A 23,613-nucleotide genomic window follows, 5' to 3' on the forward strand; every position below is an offset into this window, starting at 1 on the left:
TTTCAAGTTCCTGGATGTCAATATCTCTGACGATCTATCCTGGGTTCAACATGCTGATGGAATTATGAAGCAAGCGTGCCAGCATTAATGGTGAGGGACAGATAAGTAAATAGAACCTATCAATAGCCTTTTGGCCCATTACGTCTGTGCTGACCAGGATGCCAATTTTAACTGCCCGTCTGTCTGCATGTGGCCTATATCCCTCCATTCTAATCCTTTTGTACATTGGAGAGAAAGAAGTACAGTGTATGCAGAGGGTATTAGTTAGGTTGACCATTTGATGAATAATTTAATTGGTTTGGCACAACATTGTGGGATGAAGGGCCTGTTTTGGTGCTGCACTGTTCTACGTTAACTTGAATTATTGAGATGCCCTACAAGGTACTTTCAAAGTGGAGATACCATTCTGTAGCTAATGAATTAGCAGCAGCCAATTTAGAGCAAATTACTGCAAACAGTTATGTAATGATCAGCTAATGTCTCTTTGTTCTAGTGTTTGAGGAATACAGATTGACCAGTGCATGGAGATAAATCTCTTGCTCTTCTTGTTACATCATGGGAATTTTTTATAGCTGTATGAAAGCAGACTCATTACAAAAAGGCACAATAGCCAACTCAAAATTCTTAACGATATAGGGACAGCTGCAAGTTAATCCACTTCTTACCATTCAGTCCTGGCTGATACGTACCTTAACTATACCTCTACTTCTTATTTCAATATCCTTTAATATACAAAGATTTCGCAATATCAGTTTTGAAATTTTGTAATGACACCCAGATGCAACATCATTTTTCTTGAATGAAGGGAGCTCAGATTTCTAAAAGATTTCCTATGAAGATTTCCAGCATCTGCAGATTTCCTCATGTTTCCTATGAAGAAATGTTTTTTGATGCCAACTCTGAATACCCTTCTCTAAATTGGAGTTGATGATCATGTGTTCTCTTCCTTCACTAAATCAAATGCTTTTTCTCTGTCAAATCCTTTTTGGTACCTTGTATAAGCACATTAGATCATTCTCTTTACCTTGTGTGCTCAAGGAAATAATCTCAATCTCTACAACCTGTCATGGGCGGCACAGTTAGCGCAACACTTTACAGCTGTTAGATCAGGGCTTGATTCCTGCTGCTGTCTATATGTTCTCCCCGTGACTGCATGGGTTTCCTCTGGGTGCTCCAGCTTCCTCCCACATTCTGAAGACATACAGTAGGGTTAGTGAGACGTGGGCACGCTATGTTGGCATTGGAAGCGCGGCGATACTTATGGGCTGCCTGATATAATCTTTGCTGATTTGATACAATGCAAAACTTAACACATTTCATAGTGTGTTTCAATATGCGCGTGTCAAATAAAGCTTATCTTTCTTTATTATTACCTTAGCTGCAGCACTGATCCATTCAGTCTCTGCTATCCCGATCTACTCTTTTTGAAAGTCATATCCTCATCTGAATGCTGTTGTCCTGATGGGATTAGTCAGAGCTCTGTGCAGAGTCCTGTGCAGGACTAAAACTTTGTCCTTTGTTATTTCAACCTTTTTGAGATAAAGCCATCTTTTCATTTGTCATTTTTCTTTCTACTGTATATTGGATCCCTGATTCTCTTTGATCATTCACAACTCTGAGTTGCTTACATTTAGAACAAAGTCTAATGTTATGTTTCAGTGTGGATCATCTCGCACGTTTCCATATTGAACTCCGACAGCCACGTCGCATATTAATTTATACTTACAACTTTTTCCTGCCATCTGCACTGTTTATTGTGGACTGTCATTTGGTGTCATCAGAAAGTGAGAATATATGTCATTATGCTGTCACCATGTAACTGAAGTTTAACCCTTCGCCCTCCCACCCTCTCTCACATCCTCTTCCACTCTCAAGATGTCTGCTGAGGTCTCTAAAGCAAACTTGTATCTATGTTTAACTCAGATATGAACATGCTTCATAAACCATTTTCCACTTAAATATCTGATATCTGATCTTTTTATCTTTCTAAATACTGTGATTCCAAGCTGCTTCTCACTTTGTAGATTCACTTCCCAGCTGAATAACTTCCTCAGTTTTATTTTTGATTGTGTTCACAGAGTTATTTATAAATTCCAGAGATTCCATACCTGATTCTGCCACCAGCAGAGTTTATTGCTAAAATATAAAATAATGGAGAAGTCTTATGAGTTCTGCTAATTTGTGTGTTAAATGGCAGTGTGTTTTTCCTCCTCCACTTGTAAATAAAACTCATTTATAAACCTATTCCTGCTGTGTCAGGAGTAACATTTTACAATCTTTCACCATGTTCTCTATCACAATCCCATGCATTCTCAATCAATTTCCTGCCACCATGCAGCACAGGGCTCGTTTAAGATACTTTGCTTCAATAATAATGCCATTAACTTGCCCAGTTTATTTTTTCAGTGGCTTCATCTCATTTAATGCTGAATGATTATAAATGTTCACTGTTGTCAGTGGGTGAAGTTGTAATAGTTTCTCCCCCTCCCCCCAGGCAGTTAGTCTGAGCAATCATTCTAGTTGCCCTCCCCTCATTTCCGCCCACCCCATCTATACCTTAGCCACTGCAGTGCAGTGTAAACCAGTTTTTAGAATGCTGTTTACATCGTAAATAAATGCTGATATTTATGCATGTTGTATTCCATATACAAACTCTTAACATTTGTATATAATTCTTTATCTTTCAGAATTGTTGAATTTTGTTGTTTTTGTTGCACACTGCGCCAACTCTACAGTAAATTCCTAATACGTGTAAATGTATATGGGGAATAAAGCTGATCCTTGATCTGCAGGAAAGGCCATATAGAAACATAGAAAACCTACAGCACAATACAGGCCCTTTGGCCCACAATGCTGTGCCGAACACGTACTTACTTTAGAAATTAACTCGGGTTACCCATGGCCCTCTATTTTTCTAAGCTCCATGTACCTATCCAGGAGTCTCTTAAAAGACCCTATCGTATCTGCCTCCACCACCATTGCCGGCAGCCCATTCCACGTGCTCACCACTCTGTGTAAAAAAAAAACTTACCCACGATATCTCCTCTGTACTTACTTGCAAGCACCTTAAAACTGCCCTCTCGTGTGAGCCATTTCAGCCCTGGGAAAAAGCCTCTGACTATCCACATGATCAATGCTTCTCATCATACCTCTATCAGGTCACCTCTCATCCTCAGCTGCTCCAAGGAGAAAGACCAAGTTCACTCACCCTATCCTCATAAGGCATGCTCCCCCATCCAGGCAACATGATGTAGAAATCTGCTAGAGTCTTGAGTAACATACCAAATCTCCTCAAACTTCTCATGAAGTAGAGCCACTGGCATGTTTTCATGATTGCATTGCTGGGCTTGGGACAGATCCCCTGAAACGTGGACACCCAGGAATTTGAAGCTGCTCACTCTTTCTACCAGTGACCACATCAATAAGGCTGGTGCACATTGCTGATGTTTAGTAAGAGTCCTGTTAGTGTCAGATGCTGGTGCTTGATGTGCGATGATATTGCACTGCTTACTGTCTGGAATGAAGGTACTCAAAGACACAGTTGCACAGTTCACACAGTTAAAAGGTCACAGAATAGCTGGTCCTTACTGAAGTATTAGAGCAGAATAAATCATTTTGCTGTTATACAAGGCAATAACAAATGAACTATATCAAGCCGTGTCTGTTTATCACGGTACCATCTCTTTTCTGAGAAAGGATGAAGGGGCTCTTTCTTAGATGCCACACAGGTTTTTCCCTCACGATGGGCTTTGTTCATGAGTCACAGAAGTATAATAAATGAAGGTACTGCCTGTCTGCTTTGCAATAATCTTTAAACTCCTTGTATTCTGTTTTTGGGTCTTCCCGTAACAAATCCCACACCAGCAGGTTCAGGAACAATCATTCTCCTTCAACCATCAGGCTCCTGAACCGGCATGAATAACCTCAACCATGACTCTGATTCCACAACCTTTGAACTCACTTTGAAGGACTCTTTCAAATTCTCAGTACTATTAATTAACTTAATTACGTATTATTATTTTTTTGGTATTTGCACTTATTTTGCACATTGGTTGTCAGTCTTTGTGTGTAGTTTTTCATTGATTCGAGTGTGTTTCTTTGTTGTACTGTGAATGCTTGCGTGAAAATGAATCTCAGGATAATATATAGTGAAATATAGGTACTTTGATAATAAATTTACTTTGAACGTTAAGCTTTGAAATCCACAGTATTGAGTGGAGGTTTGTTTCAGATTCTGAGTAACTCGTGCAGGTTGGAGACACAAGAAACTGCGGTTGCTGGAATCTGGAGCAAAAGTAACAAGTTGCTGGAGAAGCTCAGAGAGTCAGACAGCATCTTTGGAGGATGCAGACAGTAGGTGTCTTGGGTCAAGACCCAATCCACTTGAATAGTCTCAACTGCAAAGTCAACTCTCTGCTTCCCTTCACAAATGCTTCCTAAACTGCTGTGTTCCCACATTAGCTTGATATTTAACTTACCTAATATGACCGAACAAAAACTATAAAAATCCCGGTATATTTCTATAGTGATGGGGTCAAAAATATTCAAGTCAGTACTTTTATGTGGAGGGTTAAGCTTTCGAAGATGTGGGAAGGAGGCGACAAGGTATAGTGGCTATGCAAGGGAATCTCAGACAGGAGAGGAGTAATGAGTTAAGCAGATTGGCCAACCTAATCAGAAGAAAACTAGAGTGAGGGAATTTAAACTTGCAATATACAGTAAACGTTTTTTTTTCTTTTTGCTGTGTCTGTATTTTATAAATCTTGTATTGCCTTCTTCCACAAACTCAATATTTGGCTTGCAGACAACAATAGCTGTGTTGCAATAAATGAGAAAGTAACATTTTGCATTCCATTTTTCTTCCAGAACTGGCAAGAGAATTGAACTTTTCTGTTGATGATATAAATCAGATTCGGGTTGAAAATCCAAACTCTTTAACCACTCAGAGCTTTATACTGTTGAAGAAATGGATTGTTCGAGATGGAAAAAATGCTACAAGTGAGTTAAGTGGATAAGGGGATGACACATTTTGGGTTAGAACTTATTGGAAAATGCTCGTGTTTTTCCCTTCATGGCACTTGGGAATCCTATACAAATTCCACAATCTTAAACTTATTTCCTATTCTGCATTGGCAAATTCCCAACTATACTCTGAAGTTAAACATGAGGAATTCATGGGCAGAGCCCTGACTTGCAGTATTTCCCAGTACTTACACTGGTTAGACCTAGTGCAGGAACAGCAAGTCCATTCATTTCAAAGGTGAGGAATGACAGTCAGTCTCCTAGTCTTCAATAATTTACCACTTTTTAAAAACTTAATTGTGTCCTATTTACTTTCCAAAAGGTGTTTTAATTAAACAATTTAGAATGTTAATATATATTAAACATTTTAATTTGTCAAAATACAATTAGCTAATATTTTAAAATGCTGAAAACAATTGGTTTGTAATATATTTTATGAATGCTTTGAAATGGACATTCAGAAAATTTCAAGGATTTGGACGGGTTTCGCAAGAAGATGAAACTTGGGACATTGCTTAGCTGGCTGTCAGCTTGTTTTGTGGGTGGAGCACTTCCATGTGTCTGCAACTATATTATGATAAACTTGGCTGAAGGGCAGTACTGTAGAAGCAGTTCAACAATAGGGAATCTGTAAAAGATGGTAACATAGATTGTGTATTCTGTCCCATTTCTTGTACAGAGGATTAACAACTGATGTGCACAATTTGTAACATACACAGTCTGTGTAATCTTTTTACAGTTATGCCTTGAGCTGTTAATAGACATCATGAATGTCAACTTCACAAAGTCAATTTTTAAAATCATGAAGCTATAGGGTTTTAGAGCAATACAACCATAACACAGTAGGAGACTATGTGGCCCATTGTTTGTCCACCTGGTTTTCTGAAAGATCTTCCAATTAATCTGATACTTGACCGTTTCTTCTTTAGGTAATTTCAAGACCCTTTTAAGAAGTTAATACTGAATGTACTTCTGCCCCCTTCTCAGACAGTGTCTTTCTAAAAGAAATTGTTATGTTTTATGGATTCTTATTTTAGCTTTCTGAGATTTTCTTTTTTGGTCCTCTGGGGTTTGAGTGTCATCATGCACTTCACTGTATTGTGATAAATAAATCTGAATAATTCTGTGAAAGTTTTAAGATACAACGGCAAAAAGCACTGTCTGGATCTAAATAAGTGACTTGATTCAGGAAAAAGTTTGGAGTTTATCTGCATTGGGAATTAAGCTTCTGATCTGATAGCACTAATGAATATGGAATAGTCCTGGGATTTGCTGGTGTAGGAGGTTTATCTGATTGACATCGAATGGAAACAAAAAGGTTTTGGTAGAAATGTGGAAAACAGAGCTGAACTATTTTGGAACATAAGGCTTGCTTGTTGGATTCCAGTGTGTTAGAAGTGAAAGGGGTCTCAGGCAATGTCTGGATTTGGAGAAGATTCCCATTGTGCATTGCATAGTGTTCACAGTTTGATGTTTCATCTATAACAATGATGTTTAGTGGATAGTTCAGGATATTTTCTCTAACCCCAAATGCCCTTGAGGTAGCATTGGCAGGCTGCCACTGTCCAAATGATAAAAGTGTCTGAGGGCATTTTTCTGTAGAGATTTTCTGCATTCTGACCCAGCAATGATTCAGGAATGACAATACATTTTTTATCATGTATCCTTGGAAAAGAACATTCAAATGCAGAAGGCTTGAGATTATTCCTTCCCCTTTCTGTCTAAACGGGTAGAGATCATGGGTCAAGGAGGCCATGGTGACTTGTTTCTGTGCATCTTTCCGATGGTATGTGCTACAGCTTGTGATGAAGAGTGTTAATATTTATGGCAATGCATGAAGTGCTATTAATAAGAGCTGTTTTGTTCTGGATATTATTGAGCTGTACCTGTCCAAGCAAGTGAAAAGCAAAAAGCAATAAGCAATCCATTGCATTCCTGGCTGGTAGCTGATAGAAGGAATTCAGAAAATTAGCTAAGTCATTTGCCTCAGGCATGGTTTTGTGATTAGTTGTCTTAAATCGTGGTCAGTGGCAACCCAACCAAAGGAAGTTGTTGGGTGAAGAGAAGCATGGGGACATGACAATGGCAATGCTGTTGAATGTCACGGTGAGGTGATTTCAGGGACATCAAAGGATGGCCATTACTGGTGTAAATGCAATTCACAGATTATCAACCTAAGCTTAAATGTTATTTAAGTGTTGCATCCAGGCACAGAATGAATTGTTATCTGCAGAGTTGAATTATGAACATTGTTTAGACGACTCCTCTTCTGGCACATTGGAGGAAAGCTGTTTGTCCAACTTCACTGCCTTAATGAGCTTCTGCAGAGATCCCTGGGACTGAGCTGCATTACTGAACAACCACAAAGTATTCCTTTGTGCTAGCTATGTCTCTGTTTTGGAGAGGTTCCCAGACATCTCAGAGGGTACAGTGTGAATATTGGGTTTGGAACCTTCCCATCTTCACAGGGCAGTAGTTTTGCTGGTCTCCCCACGTGTGTTAGATTTGAATTGGATAAACTTTCCTTTCAACATCTTAAACTTTAAGAAAGTTTAGTTCACTATTTAATTATGGGATGGGAGCTAGACAATGACGTTGGGAAATCCATTTCAACTCAGTCAGTTTCCTGCAAAGATACTATTGTTATTGGTCATTTGAGAGAAGCAGGGAGGCGGTCTACCTCAAACTTCACTTTTTTTTGTAAATAAACCCCATTAAAATGTCGCTGTGCCTCATTCACTTAAGGCTGAGTTTATGTTATAGCACAACAGAAGAATAATTAATGAAGTTCGCTTTCTCTGCCAGCATCTTTCTGACACGCTCTCACATTCTTCATATACAGAATCATAGCACTCTTTGCAATACCTTAGACTTCTGGGAGGCTGGGGACTTGAAATAAAACCTTAAAGTTTGAAAAACAATTCGAGATAAAACTGTAATCATTTTCCTGTGATTTTTAAAAAATGATCTTTCTTTTGTAATATAGTAAATGTGTTACTGAAGAAGAATTTCAGATAGTGATTTCTGCATCTTTTGCCCCTTTGGTGGGCAGATTAAACAGGATGATGAACTCCCATTATTAGATGTTAACAGTGTTGAGAATGAGTGAGTACAGACATTGACCATTCTCTCCTTCAGATAGGTTTATTCATAAGTGACCTGCATCTTCAATCCATTTTGCCCCCCTCCCCTCTATATTCTTAGATGCTCTACCCTATCAGAAGTCTATAGATCTTCATTCTGAAAACCTTAACTAAGCTTTTGGAGGGCAGGGTGGCAGGAACAAGAGAAAATCTACAGATGCTGGAAATCCGAGCAACACACTCAAAACTCAGCAGGCCAGGCAGGCAGATTCCAGGCAGAGAGTACAGTCGCAGTTTCGGGCTGAAACCCTTCGGCAGGACCGGAGGAAAGAAAAGCTGAGGAGTAGATTTAAAAGGTGGAGGGAGGGAAGAGAGAAACACAAAGTGATAGGTGAAGCCCGAAGGGGAAGGGGATGAAGTAAAGACCTGAGAAGTAAATTGGTGAAAGAGTCAGAAGGCCATGAAAGAAAGAAAAGTGGGGAGGAACACCAGAGGGAGGCAATGGGTGGGCAAGGAGCAAAGGTGAGAGAGGGGAAAGGGAATAGGGAATAGTGAGGGAAAAGGGAGATGGGGGGCATTACCAGAAGTTCAAGAAATCGATGTTCATGCCATCAGGTTGGCGGCTACCCAAACAGAATATATAAGGTGTTGTTCCTCCAACCAGAGTGCAGCCTCATCACAACAGTGGTGCTGGAAAATGCTTCTCGGCTTCTTTGTTTTGGACTCACTCACCTTCGGCATTTCCAAGCAGATGTAAAACTGATCCACTTCTTGACCATACTTTAGCAGATCAGCATGCCTACTTCAAATTCAGAACTAGTCATCAATGACCTTTTAAAAGATTAGTTTTCAGATAAGAAAGGCTACTTTATCTGAGGAGAATATTAATAGTGTGTCCTGTGAAAAGTTGCATTTTCTGATAGGATGGATGACAACTTTTGGAACGGATTAGCTAATAACAAAAACACTGCTGGTTCTGTTGGAGTATTTTGGATCATGATGTTCAGTCAGCATATTTTTTGCTCTCTCTGCAGCTGATACCTTAAGCGGAGTCCTCAAAAAGATCAATCGAATGGACATCGTGACCTTACTAGAAGGCCCAATATTTGACTATGGTAATGTTTCTGGCACAAGAAGTTTTGCTGACGACAGCAGTGTATTCCTGGATCAGTCTGATGGTAACTTCTCGTTTTTACACTTCTGTTTGGGGGAAGTTGGTAGTTCACTGAATTAATGCAAAGGACAAGGCACTGTATTTAATTTGTTTCAGTAAATTATTGTCTTTGACAATAACCAGACCAAGTTAATTTCTTGAAGTATAAATTGATACAGAATGTTAATAGATTAAAGCCGGAGTAATGCTTTGAAGCTAAGAAGGTTATTCGCTAATATTTGTGCCGCAGAATATATTATTCTGATGATGCAGTTCACTGATAGATGTGTGAGAATTCAATCGCAGAGAACACTTTGTTCAGCTGAAGTTTCCAACCTATACATTAATGAAGAGTGTAGAATTACAGCCAGGTAAAATGAGTGTCCTTGCATTGTAGGTTATTTTTTCCTGCTATTTCACTTTTCTTACAATTGTTTTGTACAGATGCTTCTTTACAGTTGTAACTACTTCTTTGTCACTCGTCCTCTCTGAACCTGCCGGCACTCCTCCTCTGCCAAGATCAAACTGTCTCTGTTCTCCTCTCGGCTGACTTTGGGAAACTCCGCTGGTTGCGCTCTGCTCACTGATTAGCAAACTGGAACTCCTTTTACTGCACCTATCCCAGTCTCACTCCAGGCCTTTCCCATTGCCAGGGTCACATGTTAAAGCAGCTTCGGTCACATGAATATTTCTGTTGTTTATGTGCTGTCACAATGTTGATCACTTGAAATCAATTTTTATCTTTTTTAATCAGTGTGCTTATCTGTACATTTGACCTTGTGTTCACATGAATCTTTCCTCTCTTTGCCTTCATCCTGGTCAATAAAATCCATTAGATCTGAAATCATCTTGTAAAAGCTTTCTTCTGTATTTTCCACCTTCTCTCGTTATCATTGTTTTCAGTCATTGTCGAAATTCTGTGGGAATAAATGCTGCATTTGCAAGCCTAAGAATTAATCCAAAGAGTCAGTAAAAAAAATATAGGAATGTGGAGCCTTGTAATTTGATAATAGTTTAAATGGGGCAATAGTGCATTCAATATAACAAGAATTCCAATCAATGTGTACCATAATACAGCGTGTCAACATTGGAAAACAAGATGTTCACCTTTATGCAAGGAAAGCACTGGGACAAATTGTGCTCAACTCAACCCTTGTATTCAGTCTGAACTCCAACCTCAAGAACATCCCAATGTCTTCAAAAGTTATCAAAGACATGTGTCATTGCTTTTAATTGAAATTGGTGTTTAGGGACATTCACCATTTGTATGAATAGATTCGAATGTGGTTAGGTTTAAGTTCAGTTGCGTTCAACATTCAGTTAATTATGAGCCTGATGTGAAATAATAAATAAATATAAACTGAGGTTCTTCATGACATTGAGGGGCTGGATGCCTAGTGCATCTGAGTCCAATGCCAGATTGGGAGTTCAAGCATGCTTACTATTGTGAGCAGGCACAGAAGTCAACGATGAACTAAGCATCAATGGCTGACTGGTTGGGCGGGCTGGCTGGCTAGTTCTCTATAGCTCAGTAGCTCTACTCATCTTCACCTGGACTTTGTGTGGCATTTGATTTAAACAGTGGCAGTAATTTACCAGCAAAATAACCAACAACAGCACACTTTAAGGAATAAAAACAAAACAAAGCTGTAACAGTCACTGATCCAGAGATGGTATAGGGGAGATGGTTAAAGCCCAGATGGAAGGTTTTAAAAGAAAGTCTTCACAGAGAAGGGAGATGGGGTATGTTACATATGTGCGGAGCAAGAACAACAGATGAGCAGTATGATCAAACTCTTTTACTGAGTCATGTTAGTTCCGGTACACATTGGGAAGCCTACAGTTCAGACGCTACGAACTGGGTCCACCAAAATGAAAACGTGGGCACTTGAAAGCCTGAGTGCCTCCCACACATTGGAGCACCATTCGATTGACTACATGATTAACTGGCCAAACGTGCACCCGCCACAATCTCATAATCAATCTGATACGGTACAGACCTCTTGCCCAAATGTCTGAAGGAATGGCAGTCAGCACTTGGATGAAAGGAGTAGATTATTGTACAGCTAAGTGCTGAGAGCCACACCCCGCACCCCCCCCCCCCCACCCTTCAGAATATATTACCAAGAGACAACAAGTGTAAGTGGATTAGGAGAGAGAACCAAAGGTCATACTTCCAAACATTGGATGAAAGATCCACAAACCTTCCCTTCAGCAAGTGGTGCTGCTTTAGACATGAAATAATAACCTTGAATGTATTATTTCACACAGCCAATTAAAAAAGCTGAAACAGTTATCATTGGTCAGATGGGGTTGATAAGAAAAGACAGATGCATATTGAGCAGAATTTAGCTAACACAGGACGAGGAAAAACAGCATTCTGGAGAGCAAGGATTCATGATGCTACGTTACACAATGTGTCTCATTGTTGTACTCTCAAAAGCAAAGGAAACCAAGAATTCAGGGTCACCTGAAGTTAGTATCTACCTCAAGGAACTTGGGTTTTGTGTACTACTGGCTCATCTGTAAGGCCTATAACGTTCATGGTCCTGAGGTGAACCATGCCAGTGTTAAAAGGCTGGATTTGGAGAGTAGATGTAAAGATTTGGTGTTAATTGTAGAAAAATAAATCACTGCTGTGCCACAGTGAAACCACCAGGTCCCCAGCCACTCATTTATCTCACTGCCAGGGATTTGTGATGGGATTTTATATTGACCTGATGTTGCAATTTTGCCTTTCCCATCCATTGCCATTCAGTGAAAATCACTGCCAGCTTTCTTTTTAAAGAATGCCCTGTTTATTGTCCCTTTTTAAAAATCTAAATAAGAGTGCCAAATGAAACAAAGTTTTAGTAATAGAGTGTGTGAACATTTCTGAGCTGCGTAGTCATAAGCAGTAAAAATTCAAAGGGCAGCATTTTTTAAAAACATTTATTAGGCAAGTGGGGGCTGGGCATATCAGTGGCAGTTTATTTGTGAAACTTTGTTATTGACATCTTCCATGGAGGTGGTTTTAGGTAATTACACAGTCAGTTTTGATTAATTAATTTGATAAAATTAAGTTAATGGTGTCTTTCACAAAAAAAAACTACTTTAGGGCATTCCATTTCCCATTCTCATTTTAACTTGATGGTCCATGGCCTTTGCTGCCACAATGAGGCCACTCTCGAGTTGGAGGAACACCGCCTCCAACTTGACAGTATTAACATTGATTTCTTTTTCCAGTACCAATTCTGGCTCTCCTTTTACCCCTTCCTTTCTTATTTGCCCATCACCTCCCTCTGGTGCACCACCTCTTCCTTCCCTTTCTCCCATAGTTTACTCTCCTCTCCTATCAGATTCCTTCTTCCTCAGACCTTTATCTCCTCCATCTATAGCATCTCAGCTTCTCACTTCATTCCCCCTCCAGCACCCACCTACCTTCTCACCTATCACCTGCCAGCGTGCACTCCTTCCCCCTCCACCCACTTCTCGTTCTGGCTTCCTCCCCCTTCTTTTCCAGTCGGGATGAAAGGTCTTGGCCTGAAACATCAACTGTTCATTCCCCTCCGTAGATGCTGCCTGACCTGCTGAGTACCTCCAGCATTGTGGATGTATGTGTTCCTCTGGGATTTCCAGCATCTGCAGAATCTCCTTTGTTTATGTAGGGTAGTTGATTGCAATGTAACTATACGATAGTTATTTCCGCACAGTTACATTTCACCATCAGTGTTGAGTAAGTTCATGTTGTGTTACCATTACTTGTTGTGTTTCTGTATGCGATCCTGCATGTTGTCTGTAGTTTGTTCCATTGTGTTTTTGCTCACTCAGGCTACTCTTCCATCCATGCGGAGCTGCTGACACCTGCTGCGTTAAGCTACTTGCCACCCACCCCTCTTCACTGTGATGATTATTTTAGTAATTACCCCAGTGTACAATCAGCTTCCCCAACTCCCCATCAAGTTAGTCTGGCAACAAAAGAATTATCACCTTTCAGCGATGCTGAGGAAATTTCAGCAGATTTTGCTCATGCTGATTTGCCTGGGCCCTCTCTGGTGACAGATGAGGCGGTCGCTTCCTTACCTGGGAAAGTGGATGAGCCAGAAAGTACCAAATGTGACTCTGACTTCCAGCCCGAGAGTGGTACCATTTGTGTTGCTCATCTGTCCACTAATATAGAGCAGGTGGATCATGTCCAGCCACAGAAGGATGACTACGTGGCCGAACAAAAGGTGTCTCCCAATCAGGCGCAGCAAGAAGGAAGACCTGATACACCCAGTACTGAGGATCTTGAAGGGTCCATAAGAGACATGGAGGTGGTGCAGCCAAGGCGAAGTTCCAGAGGTTCAGAGGATGAGGAGGTGACAAAGGAAGAAGTCCACATGCTTCACCCTGCCCAGATTTCCCAGAAAGAATTTTTTACAGTTCCAGGTTGGCGCAGCGACGCATCCAGTGTAGACGTGGAGCCACCAACTCCGAAGAGCTGTCACCTGAGTACTGATGATCTGGATGAAGGCAGCGCCAAGTAAGTGGGATGTTCTCATACCGCTGTCGCGATGAAACTTACGTGTTGCAGCAGGTGGTCACACCACTCTCCTACCCTAAAACCCATTTGCTGCAGTGCCATTTGTATCTCCAAGGTGCTTTCAGTTGAAGTACTCCAGTAATATGGCAATTGTGCTTTGCAATGCACATGCATTTAGTGGCTAAAGATCAGCTTTATTTGTTACATGGGAACATACAGTGAAATGCATCAGACCAAACCAGTGAGTATCGTGCTGGGCAGCCTGCAAGTATCACCATGCTTCTGGCGCCAACACAGCATGCCCACAACTCGCTGACCCTAACTGTACAACTTTGTACTGTGGGAGGAAACCGGTGCACCCAGAGGAAACCCAGCTAGTCACGTGGAGATTGTACAGACGCCTTACAGACAGAGGTGGGAGTTGAACTCCGCTCGTACAGCTAGTGCTGTAACCATCTTATGCTAACCACTACGCTACCGTACATGCCATTTAGCAGAATCCCATAACCAGTAGTGCAGTCACGATCTAATTATCTGGCTTATTGATATTGGTCAAGGGATAAATGTTGGTCAGCACTCTGGGGATGGAATAATGCTCTTCAGAATATTGCATTGGATTGCTTTGCGTTCACTTTATAGAGCAGGTTTGACCTTGGTTTAATGTTTCAAGCAAAAGACAACAACTCCAGTCATGCAGTTCTTTTTTAGTACTGCACTCATTTTGACGTATTAGACTTTATGCTCAAGTCTCTGACATTGGACCTGGATGCATAACTTTCTGGGTCAGGAAAGGAGAACATTACCAGGTGATGGGATTTTCTTCTTTTGTCTGTTGGTTGTGAAACAACTGTGAACAGTCCATCTAGTTTTTACTGCCATAACTGAAATGGAAAGTTTTGACTAGTTAGTTCTCCTAAAGCAGAAGTTTCCTAACCTTCTTTATGCCATAGACTCCTTCCGTTAACCGAGGGGTCTGTAGACCCCAGGTTGGGAACTCCTGTCCTAAAGGATGATTACTATGAGTACTTTGCATTAATACAACAGTGTGTGAGGTCACATTATTCAAATGTTTTTTGAGGGATACATTTTTTTATTCAGCATCTTCACTCCCTTGTCAGCATTTGCTCCTGATTCTTTTCCCCTGAGACCCCCGCAGTAGTGTCCTGTTGACTTTCAATCTGTGCCAACCCTATGCTTAAGGGTGTGAATGCAAGGACTTAATGGAACAGGAACTTTATGATTTTCTAGCAGCAACATTAGACACTTACAAAGCAAGTTTTGTGTCACACTATCTGCACTGTGCAATTGAGTGGTGGGAAGTGTCACATACATCTAATCCCACCCCTATATCATAAGCTATACTCTTTCCATATTTGTATTTTTAACAATAGTTTGAGAAGTAAGAAACTAGTTGTCTTCTGTGTCGATTTTTTTTTCGCAATGCAGGTCAGTGAGCTGGGAGCCTTCACAATGAAGTGTGTTAGGGTCCTTGCAAGGATGAGGTGTCCATGATATATATGCAGGCAGCTTCTTTTATAAATGCAGGCTTTAAAACAAAACAACAGAGACAGTTGGCAAAAAAGTGTGACAGAATCACAAGAGGAATGATTATTTTATAGGTTGGAAGTGAGGAAGGTATGGTTTATATTCAATTTATTTAATTTACTTGTGAACCCTGAGCACATTGAGCCGCCTGAATCAGACTGTGGGCCAGTTGACCCATCTGGACAGGATCCAACAATGTCAGTGTTTGTGATTCTGCATCGTGCAGAAAGAGATAATAGAAATAACAAGCAAAATTCTAGAGAGTTTAATCTGTTTTTGTGGTGGCCATGGTAATGAGAAAGAAATAAAGCCTTCAGCAGTAACAACAATCTATAGAATTTGTGTTTAAACCGGTCCCAATAACAAGGTAGGCTGATTTCTGCACCAAAGTGTGCTTCTCTTGTGTAAACTTCAGCAATGCTGATGTGTTCAATTCCCCAGATATCCCCAGAAGGAAAATGAGCTGATTGACCCCATGATAACAGAATACAAGGACTAGAGAATTTTATATTTGACATGCATTGGAAACTGTAATGATGGTGATCGTGCAGTGCTATAAACACTGCACCAGTAGTTCAGAGGTTTGGGTGTGTGATCCAAAAAATGGGATTCGGTGTCATGATTTAGGAATTTATTTTAAAACTTGTGAAAATGGAAATCGGATATCAAATAAGTATCCATGAATCAGATGTGTCCATGGGTTTCAGATTTCAGGATCATTGGGACCTCTTTTGGGGCAGGTGGGACCTGTACAAGAGAGATGGGTTACACCTGAACTACAGGGGGACCAATATCCTTACTGGGAGGTTTGTTAGTGCTATTGGGGAGGGTTTAAACTAGACTTGCAGGGAGATGGGAACCAGAGTGACAGAGCAGATAGTGGAGCAGGGGTGAAAAAAATGTCAGGATTAAATGCAAAGTGAATAAGAGTAAGGAACCTTGGTTCTCTGGGGATATTGGAACTCTGATAAAGAAGAAGAGAGAGATGAATGACATGTATAGGAAATGGAGCAAATAAGATACTTGAGAATAAAAAAGTGCAAAAAAAAGCTTAAAGAAATCAGGACGGCTAAAAGAAGACATGAGGTAGCTTTGGCAGTCAAGGTGAAGGATAATCCAAAGAGCTTCTACAGGTATATTAAGACCAAAAGGATTGTAAGGGATAAAATTGATCCTCTTGAAGATCAGAGTGGTCAGCTATGTATTGAATCAAAAGAAATGGGGGAGATCTTAAATGGGTTTTTTGCATCTGTATTTACTAAGGGAACTGGCATGGAGTATATGGAAATAAAGCAAACAAGTAGTGAGGTCATGGAACCTACACAGATTGAAGAGGAGGAGGTGCTTGCTGTCTTGAAGCAAATCAGAGTAGATAAATCCCCAGGAGTTGACAGAGTATTCCCTCAGACCTTGAAGGAGACTAGTGTTGAAATTGCAGGGGCCCTGGCGGATATATTTAAAATGTCGGTATCTACAGGTGAGGTGCCTGAGGATTGGAGGATAGCTCATGTTGTTCCGTTGTTTAAAAAAAGCTCTAAAAGTAATCCGAGAAATTATAGGCCGGTAAGTTTGACGTCAGTAGTAGTTAACTAATTGGAAGGAGTACTAAGAGATAGGATCTACAAGTATTTGGATAGACAGGGACTTATTGGAGAGAGTCAACATGGCTTTGTGCGTGATAGGTCATGTTTAACCAATCTGTTAGAGTTTTTCGAGGAGGTTACCAGGAAAGTGGATGAAGGGAAGGCAGTGGATGTTGTCTGCGTGGACTTCAGTAAGGCCTAGGACAAGGTCCAGCATGGGAGGTTAGTTAGGAAGATTCAGTCGTTAGGTATATACGGAGAGGTAGTAAATTGGATTAGATATTGGCTCAATGGGAGAAGCCAGAGAGTGGTAGTGGAGGATTGCTTCTCTGAGTGGAGGCCTGTGACTGGTGGTGTGCCACAGGGATCAGTGCTAAATCCATTGTTATTAGTCATCTATATCAATGATCTGGATGATAATGTGGTAAATTGGATCAGCAGAATTTGCTGATGATACAAAGATTGAAGGTGTAGTGTTCAGTGAGGAAGGTTTTCAAAGCTTGCAGAGGGATTTGGATCAGCTGGAAAAATGAGCAGACAAGTGTGGGGTATTGCACTTTGGAAGGACAAACCAAGGTAGAACATACAAGGTAAATGATAGGAGACTGAGGAGTGCAGTAGGACAGATAAAAAATTCCCTGAAGTGGCATCACAGGTAGATAGGGTCATAAAGAGAGCTTTTGGTACATTGGCCTTTATAAATCAAGGTATTGAGTATAAGAGTTGGAATGTTATGGTGAGGTTGTATAAGACATTGACGAGGCTGAATTTGGAGTATTGTGAGCAGTTTTGGTCACCTAATTACAGTAAGGATATTAATAAGGTTGAAAGAGTGCAGAGAGGGTTTCCAAGGATGTTGCCAAGACTTGAGAAACCAAGATGCAGAGAAAGGTTGAATAGGTTAGGACTTTATTCCCTGGAGTGTAGAAGAATGAGGGGAAATTATGATGGGTATAGCTAGAGTTAATGCAAGCAGGCTTTTTCCACTGAGACTAGGGGAGAAAAAAAAACCAGAGGACATGGGTTAAGGGTGAAGGGGAAAAAGTTTAAAGGGAACATTGTGGGGGGGCTTCTTCACACAGAGAGTGGTGTGAGTGTGGAATGAGCTTCCAGATGAAGTGGTAAATGCGGGCTCACTTTTAACATTTAAGAAAAACTTGGACAGGTACATGGATGAGAGGTGTATGGAAGGATATGGTCCAGGTGCAGGTCAGTGGGGCTAGGCAGAAAAATGTTTCAGCACAGCCAAGAAGGGCCATAATGTTCTGTGGTTCTATGGAATCATTAGAACCCAATGGGTCCTCTGATGTCATCAGGTTAGTTGAGGGTGGTGTGACAGTAGAATAAGCTGCGTGCAGGAGTGGTGGATATGGGTTCAATTTCAATATTTAAGAGAAGTTTGGTAAGTACCTGGATGGGTTGAGTATGGAGGGCTATGGTCCAGGTGCAAGTTAGTGGAAATGGGCTGACTGGGTAGGTGGAAGAGCCTGTTTCTCTGCTGCAGTGCCTTTATGTCTCTAAGACCTGCTATCCTCACACAGTCTCCCCTGTACAAGGGTTTACTCTGGTATCAAAGTTCTTGAAGTTTAACTTTCTTCTGAAATGGCCTAGCGAGCTCCCAATGGTATAAAAACTGCTTCTAGCTGTTCAAGAACAAAGCTCAGCATTGTCTCTTCAGGGCATCCAGCACTGGCCATTAAATATACATACATGCAATGCTGCAGGAACTCAGCAGGTCAGGCAGTATCTCTGGAGAGGAATGAACAGCTGATGTTTCAGGCCAAGATCCAGAGCTGATGAAAGATCTCAGCCCGAAATGTTGACTGTTCATTCCACTCCATAGATGCTGCCTGACCTGCTGAGTTCCTCTAGCATTTTGTGTTTGCTCCACTGGACCTCCAGCATCTGCAGAATCTCTTGTGTTCAAAACGTATATATCATGAGTACACCAGTGCAGATTAATGTTTACATTCAAAATTTAGATAGAAATAATTAAATTATGTGATATGTGGCTCCAAGCAGAAAAGACATTTTAACCATATTTTCATAATTTTGCAGACTTCAGGAACAAAGCATCAAAAATGAACTTGCTGGATCAGTCAAGTTTCATTTGAAAGGACCCGTTTTAAAACCAGAAGAGAATGGGGAGCTTGACTTGCACAGGCTGGAACGTCAAAAAGAGTCAAGTCCTTTGATTCAAGAGGTGACGGGTGATATGCCCATAACGTCACATGACCGAAAAACGGTGAACGGGAAGGTGCAGAAACGCTCGGCATTAATCACAGAGCAAGTGGAGTCGGTGAAGGAGATGCAGGCAGACACCAGGCGGATGGGCGCAGAGGAGCATGGAGCCAGTGGGTTTGGTGTGGAGAAGAAACCAAGCTGGAGCACACCAGAGGGGATTAAATCAGGAACAAACATCAGGGTTGAAGGACCTCTACCAGCAGAACACAAAGCTCAGGTAAAAGAACCTTCCTTCATGTACACGTTATGTTCTAATTAAACAATAATACTTCAGTGTTATCTGTTGGAACCTTGGGTCTATCTTCTTAATCCTCTATAGTTTAGAAGCCAAACTTTGCCTCTGCAAAAGTGATTGTTTTGTGTTTTTATTATTAACTAATTACATTGAGCAATCCCTTTCCTGCCAGATGAGTTCTTCCTAATGGAAGCAAAATAATTCTCCATAAATCTGCTCTGATGACAGGTTTAAAATGAGAAAGGTGTGGCTAAATCAGATCCGTTTTGTGAGATTAATGCAAAATCAAGTGTTCCTAGGGATAGACAGATTAACCCCAAGTCTGGAACGCCATTATCAGGGCACTCGGAAGAAAGATAACCCACAGAAATAGTATCCATCTCACTCCTGTCATAGTCCTCTTCTCACTCATTTACGTACTCGGCTATGGTTAGCCATTGCCAAAGGAAAACTGAATGTTCAGTCTAACAAGATATGATGAATTCCTTGTATTTGAACAAAAGCAAATTCAGACGTCTGATAATTATAGGTGTTAATAATCATTCATGGCTTAATTAGATATGTATATATCATTGAACCATCTGCTAAAATATGGCAGGATTATAGTCCTGTGCATTTTATTGTTGTCAGCAGTGAATTAATTAGTCTTTTGGGAACTGTTCTTTGCTTCCAAGTGACATTTGGCATACATCTTAAGTGCTTTACCTGCAGAGATATCATGACGTATAGCCCATGGCTTTCTTTCAAACTGATGTGCTAGCTTTAGTTTGCTCAAGGAAGTTCACATTTAATACAGCTATCCAGGTTAAACTGAAGGAGAAGTGGAAAATGTTAACTTGAACTGGAAAATATTACATTTACTATTCCAGTAATATATTCCAGCTGATTTTATTGCACTAATAGAACCATAGAACACCACAGCACAGAAAAACAGCCATTTGATCCTTCTAGTCTGTGCCAAAACTTTATTCCGCAAGTCCCATTGACCTGCACCCAGTCCTTAACCCTCCAGACCTCTCCTGTTCATGTATCTATCCAATTTATTCTTAAAACTTAAGAGTGAGCCCACATTTACCACGTCAGATGGCAGCTCTTTCCACACTCCCACCACTCTGAGTGAAGAAGTTTCCCCTAAAGTTCCCCCTAAACCTGTAACTCAACTCCTGAAGACCCAGCAACATCCTAGTAAATCTTCTCTGCACTCTTTCATTCTTACTGATATCCTTCCTATAATTAGGTGACCAAAACTGTATACAATACTCCAAATTTTGCCTCACCAATGTCTTATACAACCTCACCATAACATCCCAACTCCTATACTCAATACTTTAATTTATGAATGCCAGGATGCCAAAAGCCTTCTTTACAACCCTGTCTACCTGTGATGCCACTTTCAGGGAATTGTCTATCTGAACTCCTAGGTCCCTTTGTTCCTCTGCAGTCCTCAGTGCCCTACCATTTACTGTGTATGTCCTACCTTGATTTGTCCATCCAAAATACAACAGCTCACACTTGTCTGCATTAAACTCCATCTGCCATTTTCTGGCCCATTTGTCCAGTTGGTCCAGATCCCTCTGCAAGCTTTGAAAACCTTCCTTGCTGTCCACAACACCTCCAATCTTAGTGTAATCAGCAAATTTGCTGATCCAATTTACCACATTATCATCTAGATCGTTGATATAGACAACAAACAACAATGGTCCCAGCACAGATCCCTGAGGCATACTACTAGTCACAGGCCTTCAGTCTGAGAAGCAATCATCCACTACCACTCTCTGTCTTCTCCCACACAGCCAATTTCAAATACAGTTTACAACCTCTCCATGGATACCTAGTGTCTGAACCTTCTGAACTAACCTCCCATGTGGGATCTTGTCAAAGATCTTCCTAAAGTTCATGTAGACAACATCCACAGCCTTTCCTTCATGTACTTTCTTGGTCACCTCCTCGAAAAACTCTACAAGATTCGTTAAACACTATCTACCATGCACAAAGCCATGCTGACTATCCTTAATCAGCCCTTGGCTGTCCACATACTTGTATATCCGATCTCTCAGAACACCTTCCAATAATTTACCCACTTCTGATGTCAGGCTCACTGGCCTGTAATTACCTGGTTTACTTTTTGAGCCTTTTTCAAACAACGAAACAACATGAGCTACCCTCCAATGCTCTGGCACCACACCTGTGGCTAAGGACATTTTAAATATTTCTGCAGGGCTCCTGCAATTTCTACACTAGTCTCTCTCAAGGCCCAAGGAAATATCATGTCAGGCCCAGGGGATTTATCTACCTTTATTCGCTGTAAGGCAGCAAGCACCTCCTCTTTAATCTCTATATGTTCCATGACACTACTGCTTGTTTCCCAAGTAAGTACTGATACAATAATACTGTTTAAGATTCACCCCCCATCTCATGATGCTCCACACATAGATGGCCACTCTGATCTTCCAGGGGACCAATTTTGTCCCTTACTATCCTTTTAATATGCTTGGAGAAACCCTTCAGGTTTACCTTCACATTATCTGCCAAAGCAACCTCATGTCTCCTTTTCGCCTTCCTGATTTCCTTCTTTAGTATTTTCTTTTATCTTCTATACTCTTCAAGTACCTCATTTGTTCCTTGTTGCCTATACCTGCTATACACCTCCCTCTTTTTCTTAACCAAATCGCCAATATGCCTTGAAAACCATATTTTTTGCCTATGCCTGTTAACTTTGCCTTTAATCCTATCAGGAACATGAAACTCTTCACTCTCGAAATTTCACCTTTGAAGGCCTTCCACTTACTGAACACATCCTTGCCAGAAACAACTTATCCCAATCCACTCATCCTAGATCCTTTCTCATTTCCACAAAATTGGCCCTTCTCCAATTTAGAACCTCAACTCGAGGACCAGACCTGTCCTTATCCATAATTAATTTGAAACTAATGACATTATGGTCACTGGACCCGAAATGTTGGCCTACACATACTTCTGTCACCTGACCTGTCTGGTTCCCTAATAGGAGATCAAGTATTGCATCCTCTCTTGTATATTGATATTGTATATTGTACCTCTATATATTGATTTAGAAAACTTTCCTGAACACATTTGACAAACTCCAAGCCATCTAGCCCTTTCACAGTGTGGGAGTCCCAGTCAATATGTGGAAAGTTAAAATCCCCAACTACTACAACTTTCTGTTTCTTACATCGGTCTGCTATCTCTCTACAGATTTGCTCCTCCAATTCTCTCTGACTATTGGGCGGTCTATAATACAATCCCGTTAGTGTGGTCACACCTTTCCCATTCCTCAGCTCCACCCGTATGGCCTCTGTAGACAAGCCCTCCAGGCTGTCCTGTCTCCGCACAGCTTTATGATATTTTCCCTGACAAGTAATGCCACTCCTCCCCCTTTCATCCCTCCCCTCTATCACGTCTGAAACGACGGAACCCCAGAATGGAAAGCTGCCAGTCCTGCCCCTCCTGCAACCAAGTCTCACTAATAGCAATAATGTCGTAATCCCACTTGCCAATCCATGCCCTAAACTCATCTGCCTTACCTACTATACTCCTTGCATTGAAATAGATGCACCTGAGAACATTTCTATCATGTACAAACCTTTGATTTCTGTCTATACATGTGGTCCTTGCATGACCATTATCCTCCTCCACCTCACTATCTGCTCTAACACTCTGGTTCCATTCCCCCTGCAAATCTAGGTTAAATCCCCCTGGACCAGCACTAGCAAACCTACCTGCAAGGATGTTAGTCCCCCTCCAGTTCAGGTGCAAACTGTCCCATCAGAACAGGTCCCACCTTCCCTGGAACAAAGCTCAATTGTCCAGAAACGTGAAGCCCTCCCTCCTGTACCATCTCCTTAGCCACATATTTAGCTCCATTATTTTCCTATTTCTAGCCTCACTAACGTGGCAGGGGTAGCAATCCTGAGAATGCAGCCCTGGAGGTCCTGTCCTTCAACTTTGGACCTAACTCCCTAAACTCTCTTTGCAGGACGTCCTCCTACTTCCTATCCACGTCATTGGTCCCTACGTGGACCGTGACATCTGGCTGCTCACCCTCCCTCCTGAGAATATCGAGAACTTGATCCATGATATTGCAGACCCTGGCACCAGGGAGGCAACAGACCATCCGGGATTCTCGATCTCTTCCACAGGACCTCTTATGTGTCCCCCTAACTATCAAATCCCCTATCATTACTGTTCTCCTCTTTTCCCTCCTTCCTTTCTGAGCTGAGGGT

The 23,613-nt window shown here is 41.2% G+C and overlaps 1 protein-coding gene across 13 annotated transcripts in view; it reads left to right on the forward strand.

Moving 5' to 3' along the window:
• The window catches only part of ank3b (ankyrin 3b), a 615,939-nt gene that overhangs the window by 578,836 nt on the left and 13,490 nt on the right, over window positions 1–23,613 (forward strand). For all 13 annotated transcript variants that reach the window (XM_059947390.1, XM_059947385.1, XM_059947393.1 and 10 more), the window contains 4 exons: window positions 4,867–4,998; window positions 9,140–9,283; window positions 13,069–13,762; window positions 18,949–19,351. In XM_059947390.1, coding sequence (XP_059803373.1) covers window positions 4,867–4,998; window positions 9,140–9,283; window positions 13,069–13,762; window positions 18,949–19,351 — 1,373 coding nt within the window. The remainder of the gene's footprint in view (window positions 1–4,866; window positions 4,999–9,139; window positions 9,284–13,068; window positions 13,763–18,948; window positions 19,352–23,613) is intronic.

This window comes from Hypanus sabinus, chromosome 22, assembly GCF_030144855.1.
Source record: "Hypanus sabinus isolate sHypSab1 chromosome 22, sHypSab1.hap1, whole genome shotgun sequence".
Taxonomy (NCBI): domain Eukaryota; kingdom Metazoa; phylum Chordata; class Chondrichthyes; order Myliobatiformes; family Dasyatidae; genus Hypanus; species Hypanus sabinus.